The 10,149-nt window shown below is 44.7% G+C and overlaps 1 protein-coding gene across 3 annotated transcripts in view; it reads right to left on the reverse strand.

Moving 5' to 3' along the window:
• The window catches only part of DCBLD1 (discoidin, CUB and LCCL domain containing 1), a gene marked incomplete at both ends in the record, with an annotated part of 61,283 nt that extends 52,502 nt beyond the window's left edge, over positions 1-8,781 (reverse strand). For all 3 annotated transcript variants that reach the window (XM_084256317.1, XM_084256318.1, XM_084256316.1), the window contains one exon: positions 8,529-8,781. In XM_084256317.1, coding sequence (XP_084112443.1) covers positions 8,529-8,781 — 253 coding nt within the window. The remainder of the gene's footprint in view (positions 1-8,528) is intronic.
• Positions 8,782-10,149: the final 1,368 nt, after the last annotated feature.

Raw genomic sequence — 10,149 nt, forward strand, 5'->3', positions numbered from 1 at the left:
CAGTGATGGTAAAGAGAATAAAAAGAAAAGAAAAAAGAATGGCAAGAAAATCTCAAAGAATTTTAGACCCTTTTTGGGCTAGTTTCTTCACAAAGCAGATGGGGAGGAAATGAGGGGAGAGGGAAGGGGTAATGGAAACAGAAAGGGGAGGGGGGAGAGGGGAAGGCAGGGAGGAGTAAATCTGGGTCCAAACAATTTTCAAAATAAGCAGCCTCCAATCTAAACTCCTGGCAGTGCAAGCAATTCAATAAACAGATCTCATGTTCCAGTGGTAGCATGGGCTATTAAGTCTCAAAAGTTTCCTCCTTTGGGCTGAAGTCAACTACATTCAATCTGAGGTGAACTTGCTTTTGTGAAAAGCAATTAAAAGGCTGAATTAAATTCACTCATCCATTTAAAAATTGAGACACTCAGAGGTGTTTAGCTATTTTCCCTCTAGGAAATTTTATGCACTAGTAATTCAAATTTAACTGAGCTTTATAATGTTTAATACCCACGTGGCTATACTTTGTCAAAAATAATAGTGAAATTAGTTTTGGGTTTTTTCCCTCTTTTTCCAAAGAATAGAGTACAGCAGGTTCTTAAATAACACTTGTGTTCAATATTGTTTCAGGATAATATCATGAGGAAAAGCCCAATTCCATGTGGGTCAGTGTGTGGAGTTTGCATGCTTCATGTCAATTTTCTTTGGGCAATCTGGCTTCTTCCTAGATCCCTAAGATGTGCAAGGTAGGTTAATTGCCATGTCTAAATTGAGAGAGAGAGAGAGAGAGAGAGAGAGAGAGAGAGAGAGAGAGAGAGAGAGAGAGAGAGAGAGAGAGAGAGAGAGATCTGTCTAGAGTTGGGTCCTGCTTATTCTGTGAGTAGCTGGGATAGGTTTGGGCCACAACCCTAAACTAGAGTACATGGTTGTAAGTGACTGAAGGAATGAATTACTGTTTAACATTGAAAATGCTTTGGGTGTTTATTTAGAAGTTAAGAGATATTTTGTGAGCAGAAATATGTTGTAGAATTTAACTCATGTTTACATCAGTGCATGGTAAATTTGATTTTGTTATATGTCATTTTTCTTAAAGTTAAAATTTTCAAGAATGTATTGGCAACACTAAGTGAGGACTTATTATACCCCATAAAAATCATTACATATGAACGCTTAGGCATAAGCCACTAAACATAGCCAATCAGGAAATACAGTCATATTGTATTAATTTCTAGGGGTTTTAATTTTGTGATGAGAATAAAGAAAGATTGTGTTCTTTTTCCTTCTAATAAAATGTAAAAATGTTGAATATTGAAAACAAAGGCCAAAAGAGAGGTTGCAATTTAATGTATAGCTGTGATTTAAATTGAAAACTGCTGACTATAAAAACAAAAGTGATTTTCAATAAAGACAAACTCCAAATAGTCTCTTCATTGTCAAAATTTATGTATACATTAAGAATTTCATCCAAGAGGGGCCAAAAATATATAGCTTGCCTTTCTGAAACTTAGTACCTTTAAAGTTAAACTTACGTTTCTCAAAGTATGGATAAGCAAATTACTTCTGGCTTCGCATGTAAGAATTATTTGAATCACACTAAGAGCGAGAGATTCTTGACAAGACTCACAGCCAATACATATCAGCTAAGAAAAATCCACCTTCCCACTGAATAGTCCCCAGTAGCTTTCAACTTGAAAATGAGTTCTTAGTTCACCTGAAGACTAGTTCTAAAAATAATCTCAGAATCCCCCACTTAAATTATTATGGTGAAAGCTTTTAATAAAATGTTAAGTTGAAAAAAAGTAGAATATAAAAAGCATGTAGAGACAAGGGAATATAATGAGCATCCAGGTATTAATTTTATTCTTGTACTTTATAACTAACACACACACAAACACACACACACACAGTATGTGTATGTATAATTTTGCCTACCCAATTAATAAGAACAAATAGTAAGCAGTATAAAAGTATGTGAATGCACATGTGTATTTGTTGCAAGGATATATATGTGTGTGCGTGGGTGTGTGCGTGTGTATGCCAAAAAGTGTCTTTAGTAGTTCCCTGTATCACATCTTCCTTGCACAGTTATGATACATGGATATAAGGCTATGTATCAACACCCTGCTTTGTTCTGTCATGTAAGCATCAGAGAAAATCTTTGGGAATGTAGTCAGGAAAAAAAGCCTCATCCTAAGAAAAAAATCATTTTTAAAAAGTACCTGAAAACTCCAGTATAGCTTTATAAAAAGGGAGGGAGGAGGTAACAATGAATCTTAGCTATTACCATGTTTCAATGTTATTCTTTGTAGCTTTTTCAACAACAAAAAAACCTCCATCTAAAGTGACTTTATACAAACATTTAAGACAAGATATTTATACAAATATTGGGTACTTGCACACAACATACAGCTCTGAAGGAGATAGCTCATAAAAGCTATATTAATACATTAAGCAGAAATAGCAGTAAATAATCAAGATGAAGTAGACCCCTGTGTGCCCTCAGTGATCTTAGGGGGGCTCACTGACCCACTTGTCTAAACTGGTATCCATCCCACCTGTGCTTCTATTTTCAAGCACCCAGCACCCCGCTCACGGCAGCTTTCCTGGTGTTGCCTGTAACGGGGTCTCAGAGATCTCTAACCCTTTTTTAGAGTTGAATTTGGTTTTCTTGAATATATACAGTGTTTCCTAAGATATCACAATAGTCAAATAATGCAATTTCTATTTAAAACAACTTAGTGACTATTACCCTCTCAACCACAGCATTCAAGCACTGACTCTGAAAATGGGTTATCTGAGGCACTGTACCAGGGGCTGGTGGTGAATCAAAAGGCTCCATTTCATTACTGCTCCTAAGGATATTGGAAATCCCCATTTTCCTTCCCACCTACCGCCAAATAACCATCCTCTTCAACAACCACTGAACAGCAAGTTTGGCACTTGGTTCCGGATTCCGCATACAAGGCCTCAGAACGTATTTCCACATCAAGTTAGAAATAGCCACATGTTTTTTTTTTTTTCCCCCATCAATTAAGTCTCTACCACTCCCCACCCCCAAGTCAAACAACTAATTTTTTATACACAAAGCAGAAAATGAACATCTGGAAGATGACATCAACATGACTCTTCAGTTGCAAAAAGGCAAAATTGCTCCACAGTCTAATGAAAACCAATCTGAAACTCTGGCAATGTTTTTTCCCTTTCATCCTAAATGCCAGACTCCTCATATACCACAGAGAGTTCCTCTATTATAAATGGATATTTGCAGACTTTTTATTTATAAAGCAACAGTTGGGCTAGACATGCCACTTCATTATTTTATTGCTTAGGTTTTGATTCCCAACTAGCATCAGTTCTGTCAACAGTTTTCACTGAGCCCTCAGCCTGTCCTCCCTGAGCACCTATTCCCCACCAAGGACCCAATCCCCCATTGAGCACTGATCACGTGCTGGTATTATTGAAGGCATGAAATTCCTTAAGGATTTTTTTTAAAGATTTCTTTATTTTATGCATACAAGAACTGGGGTACAGGCCAGATGTGCAGGGGGTGAGAGGATTCACCAGAGACAGAGCAGGGAACAGAACAGGCAGATTGACTGAAACACACCGCTAAGGGGAGCAGCAGGAGAGACAGGAAAGGTCTGCTGTGCCATGTGGGTCAGCTCCCTGGCCAGCAGGGATCGAACTCATGCTGCAGTGGCTGCAGGTAGCCTCATAGTGCTGCCTCTCAATCCCTTGTGCCACCAGGAAGGCACTCCTTAAGGAGCTTATATTCCAATAAGAGGGAGGCAGACAAATTAAATACATGTATAAATGACACATTCTGTTGGAAGATGGTAAAGTGCTCTGGTATAAACTAAAAGCAAAAATAGAGAATATGGAGTTCTGGACAAAGCAAGAGGGCTAAAGGTGGGTAGAGGAGTTATCTCAGAAAAGGTAACATCTGAAGACTAAAGAGGAGGGAGTCATGGGGATACTGGGTAAAACTGTTCTAGGCATCAAGAACAGCACATGCAAAGGCTCTGAAGTAGCAAGTTGCCTAATAACTTGGAAAAGTCATGACTCACTTTATTTCCAAGTTGTGGTTTTTGATTTTCAATTGTTTCAGTACCACAAGGTTGAAGAGTTTCAACTTATGAAATGAAAAGTTAATAAATACAGTTTGATACTAGTTGGGAATCAAAACGTGAGCAATAAAATAACAAAGTGACATGTTTAGCCCAACTATTGCTTTATAAATAAACCCAGTATAGTTGGGAGTATGGTAGGGAATGAGGCCTGAGAGGCAGTGAGGGGAGCAGAATGAAAAGGCTTCAATATTTGTCAAATTAATAGCAATGAAGTAATGAAGAGTAAGAGAGCCAGCATTTAGTGAGCTCTTACAAATGTGCCAAATGCAATTCCAAATAGGTCCTGCGTGTTATCTCTTTAAAAATGGAAAAAAAGTGGGCCTCCAGGTGGCACAAAGGGTTAAGCAGCAACACTATGAAGCTATCCACAGCCACTGTAGCACAAGTTTGATCCCCTGCCAGGCCTCTCTGGTGTAGCAGACCTCTCCTGACTAGCCCTGTTCCTGCCCTCAGCAGTGTATTTCAGTCAATCCACCTGTTCTGTTCCCCACTCCATCTCTGGTGAACCCTCTCACCCCCATACTTCTGGCCTGTACCCCAGTTCTTATATGCATAAATAAATTAATCTTTAAAAATAGAAATGGAAAATGGTCATGTTCTTATGTATAGTATTGACTTTAGGTTACACGCAGCAGTAAGTCCAAAACACTATAGGAAATAACAAGCTGTTTCTTTCCCCCATCTTAACTTGACTAAAACATTTACTAAAAGCTGCAATTAATTAAGCTTCCCCATGCATCTTAAAATTAATCAAAAATTCCTTACAAATGTCATGACTCACTTATTTCCATATTGCGGTTTTTAATAAGAGTTTCAACTCTGTTTCAGTACCACAAGGTTGAAGGGTTTCAACTTATGAAATTAAAGTTAATATAGTTTGGGACACTATTCAGAGTTCAAATCCTGCCTTAATAACATCCTTTGATTTGTGTAATAAATCCTTTAACATTACTGCTTTCCTTTCTGACATATATAGTGTGACTTAACATTTCTGAGTAGTACTAATTACATCTACTTGAGCCAAAAAGATACGGTACATACTATTCTACTGGCTTTGTTCCCTTCTTCTGCTGTATTTCATTTAAAAGGCATTCTTACTTATAGAAATAAGCGTGCTAAGACTGTTTGCCTTGGTAAACAAAATTAATTAGTGGGGGCACCAGATGTATTTTCATAAAGAAATTGGTAGATTTTTTAGCAGCTCCCACTTATCAGAAAATAATTTTAAAATGTCTCCTAAACACAAAGAGATTGTTCAGTTCAACTAAGAAATGTTTATTGAGAACTTTTGTGAGGAGTTAGGAAGATAAAGACAATCACAAGTACTACCCTCAGGAACTGACAGTCTACAGGGCCGAGTCACATGAAAGTCTGGGATGAAACAGAAGGTACCAAAAAAACTTGTGCTTAATTTTCAGAAAGTCACTCACCTAAAACATCAGCAATCAGACATTCCTCTGTTTACTGAAATTAAGGACCAATGATTGAAGAACCAACCTTCTAATAGTAACAAGTTAGAATTGGGCAGAGCATTTCTTTCTATTTTTTTTTTTTTTTTTTTTTTATTTACAAGCACTGGGTACAGTCAGAAGTGCAGGAGGGTGAGAGAATTCACCAGAGCCAGAGCGGGGAGCAGAGCAGGCAGAAGGACGGAAGTACACTGCTGAGGGAAGCAGCGGGCGGCAGGAAAGGTCTGCGGGTCATGTGGGGGAGCAGCCAGTGATCCAACCCGGGTTGCAGAGGCTGCGGGCAGCTTCATAACCCAGCGCTCAACCACTGAGCCGCCGGGGAGGCCCTGGGCAGAGCACTGAAAGTAATTTTTAAGTATCCAATTCTACACATAGAGGTTTCCTCAGAGAGCAAAACTGCTCATGGTTATTCTTCACTAGTATTGAAATCACAGAGGATCTCTGATATCTGTTTCCAATTATTTTAGTGACATGAGAATCACAGATTTTTAGTTAGCACGGTACATCACGTGAATAAATGGTATTTTTATTGTACAAAACATAATCTAGGTAAATAAAACTAGACTAAATCTAAACCTATGGCTTTATACAAATTTAATCAACACAAATGATCAATTTACACGTGATATTACGTCAAAGATCATATGAAACAACCTGGTTAAAAATCTAACTTTAGGGCTCCCCTGGTGGCACAAGGGGTTAAGCACTGCACTATGAAGCAATCCACAGCCTCAGCAGCACAAGTTCGATCTCCGGCCGGCCAGAGAGAAACCCACATGGCAAGGCAGACCTATCCTGTCTTGCCCGCTGCTCTCCTCAGAAGTGTATTTCAGTCAGTCTGCCTATTCTGTTCCCCACTCTGTCTCTGGTGGATCCTCTCACCCCCCACATCTCTGGCCTGTACCCCAGCTCTTGTATGCATAAATAAATCTTTTTTAAAAAAATCGAACTTTAGTGGAGCAGTCATAAATAGGAGAAGAAATTAGTCCAAGCTCTCCTCATTAAGACCTAGTTCCTGGGGACTGGGGAATAATTTCATTGACTAAGCTTCTATTCAGGTTAAATTATCACATGCTTCCTGAAACATAACACAAAGTTATAGAAGTCTGACATTAATGTCATAGAGATCTAACAGTAAATCATCTTTAACACAGATAGTAGCGCTTTATCACAGCCCTAACATAAAATGTTTCCACCTCAAAGCTTACTTGAATCAGAATTATCTGGGAGAATTTTTTGAAAGTGTATATCCCCAGGCCCCATTCATTGGAAATTCTCATTGACAATACCGGGCAGGGACTTTATAGAGCTTCCAGTGAGTGATGATCAGGCAGGTTGGGGAGCCTCTAAGAGGAACCTGACTAAGCTGATGCCAAGAACAACAAAGGTAAAATGTAATAAATGGTGTCATCTTCTCACCAAAACCGGACTGTCATGCTAAGTCTGTCTTTTAAACACCTGGAGCACTGATCAGTTCTGAGCACTGTACAACTACACGGTCAGCAGATATCAGTAGGTGTGCACGCTTAAATTTATGGAAACTTGAAAAAATAAGTGACCAAGTGCTAATTAGGAAATGATAGACCTGAGAAATAATCTAAAATTCATTTATTATACCTCCACACTCAAGCGGTGTCACCACTGGTGTTCCTGGATTTTTTTCAGTAAATATCCCAAATCTAAGTTTTAATTGTTTTGGTGATTAATACTTAAATCCTTTATTGGTTATTTTAACATTATAAATTCATAGGATGTTGGACCTCCCTGGTGGCGCAAGGGGTTAAGCGTCAGCACTAGGAAGCTCTCCGCAGCCACTGCATGCAGCAGGCGTTTTGAGCCCTAGCGGGGGAGCTACCCACATGGCACAGCAGACCTCTCCTGTGTCGCCCACTGCTCCCCTCAGCAGTGTATTTCAGTCAGTCTGCCTGTTCTGCTCCCCACTCTGTATCTGGTGAATCCTCTCCCCCCCACACAGACGCCCCTCTGGCCTGTACCCCAGCTCGTTTATGCATAAATAAATAAATCTTTTTAAAAATCATTAAAAAAAAAAAGGGTTGGGGCGGGAGCTGTCAAAATATTCTGGTTCGATTTCATTGCCTTAAATAACCTCCGTATTGGCTAGGTGAAGGAGCAGGGGGAAAGGGGAGGAGAGGCAAGAAATAAGAACTTAAAAACTTCCCCAGAAAGCTGTCAAACAGACAGCTTTGTTTGCTATCAAAACAGACCTGGCCAGGTTAAGCCTGAAGATGGCCCAGGGCTGGTCTAACACTTTACTCTCTAATCTGGTAGCTACGCAGAGCGTAAACACGGTAGCCCTTGAAGCCAAGGGCTAAGTCCAGTGGGAGCCCGGCGTGCTAGGCAGCCAAGGCAAGAAAAAGCCAAGTCACGCGAGTCCCAGCGCGGCGCTAGCAGCACCCAGGCGAGCGCGGCCCCGCCGGCCCGCGGGCAGCCGAGGCCAAGCCGAGGCCAAGCCCGGGGAGGCACTTTCCAGCGCTTCTGGGCGCCCCGCGGCGCGCACGCGGGGATTCAGGGGCCGGGGAGCAGCGGCGGCAGGGAGGCCCCGGCCGGCCAGGTGCCGAGCGGCTTTGCCAGGAGGGCTCGGGAGAAGCGCCCCCGCGCAGCGCCCTCGCGGCGGCGGGGCCCGCGGGCCGGGCACTGTCACTTGGCCGCGCGCGGGCGCAGCCAGGAAGTCTGCAAACTAAGTGAGCCGGGCTGCCGGCGCCCCGACAGCCAGAGGGGAGGCGCCAGGCGGGTCCTCTTGTTTGTGGGAAAGGAAGGAGTTTGGTGGGGGCGCGTCCGGAATGCAGAAACTCATTTTACACCCGAAGCGCCGCCAGCCGCGCGGAGCGGGACTCGGCGGGGTGCAGGCGGCGACGCTGCCTTCCTCCCGCGCCCGGCCCCCCCACACCCCCCGGCTCCGCCGCCCGCCGGGCGCGCTCCACTCACCCGGCTCCTCCGCCCGCAGCGAGAGCGGGGCGGACACCGCCAGCAGCAGGGCCAGGAGGACGCGCCGGGCAGCCCCAGCCGGAGCGCATCCACCGCGGGCGCCCGCCACCATGGCCCCTCCGGGCGCCAGTTTGGCAGGCTCGGCCTCCCCTCGGCGGGCCCCGCGCCCCCGCTGCGCCCGGCGGGCCGCCTCCTCCGCGGCCGAGCGCGGCGCCGGGACTGGGCGCAGCCGCGACCGGGCACCGAATCCCATTGGGGCGGCGGGGAGCCCAACCCGGCGGGGGCGTCTCCCGCCCCGCCCCACCCAGCCCCGCGCGCCGGGCTCTGGAGGAGGAAGTAGCTCCCCGGCTGCTGCGCGCGGGGTCAGAGGGCCGAGGCGCCGGCGGGGCAGCCCTCTCTAAATACCCTGAGCCCCCTGTTTGGCGCTTTACTTTTCCTCCACTCCTCCCTAGGGCACTTGAACCTGAGAGCCTGTAGGACACGTGGCCTTGAGACTCTCCCTGAGCTGCACGGTGACCAGGTTCTCCCCCAGAGTTCCTAAGACTTAAATGGGATCCCCGAAGGGGCTTCTCTCCTCTGGGGTCTTGCCAGCCCTGTAGGGATGGGCATGCAAGTGGTGGTAGCGCTTGGGGGGTAGGGGCCTAGAAATGTTGTCATGATAGGATGTTGATGGTGACTATTAAGATCCAGTGCAAGTCCATTCATTCTTTGAAAACTGACTAAGTTAGAGCAGTGTGCCTGCCAGGCAAGAAGCTAAACTCGTGTCATTTGCACGTGTTAAAAATAATCAGGCAAGTATATAATTCAAATTGCAATCAGTGACATGAGGAGTGGTAGAGCACATTCAGGGAGATCTAATTACACTGCTGATGAGGAGAATGGCCTCCCTTAAAAAGTAGCTGAGACTCGAGTGAGCAGGACGTGGGAAAGCCAAGCCGGGAAGGGGGTGGGGGTGGGGAGGCTGAGCAGGGAGGAGGCAGAACAGATGTGTGTGCCAAGGACTTGAAGGAGTAAAAGGTCAAAGTGGCTGAAGCAGGGTGAAGAGCGGCAGTCAGAGCCCTGAGCAGAAGTGGGGTTAGGCAGGACCTGGGAGACCACATGAAGGCTGTTGAACCTGGTCCTCAGAGTATGAACACAATGTTCAGACCAGGGGTAACACGCTACCTGATTCTCTGTGGGGTGGGCTTGAGAAAGGGCAGGATGGAAGACTGAAGAATTAGGAGGGTATTACCAATGATTAAATGGCAGGGGGGAGCAGGGGAGTGGCAGTGGAAATCAATGAAGAAAATGAAATACTGTATACTGTACTTATTAAAGTGAATCTGGCATCTGTAGTTTGTAGTCCTGCTGGCTTCCATAACCCCCCTCCCCCATGCCCAACAGTATTCCTGGTAAGACACAACCACAGTTAGACCAGCAGGTGCAAAGAGGGGAAAGAATTGGTAGTTGGTGGGCTTCCCTAGTGGCACAAGAGGTTAGGCACAGCACTGTGAAGAAGGTGTCCACAGACTCTGCAGCACGAGTTCTATCCCCACCTGGCCAGGGAGCTACCCACATGGTGCAACAGACCTCTCATGCCTCACCTGCTGCTACCCTCAGCGGTGTATTTCAGTCAATCTGC

Source organism: Talpa europaea (genome assembly GCF_964194135.1).
Source record: "Talpa europaea genome assembly, chromosome: 2".
In the NCBI taxonomy this organism is placed as follows: domain Eukaryota; kingdom Metazoa; phylum Chordata; class Mammalia; order Eulipotyphla; family Talpidae; genus Talpa; species Talpa europaea.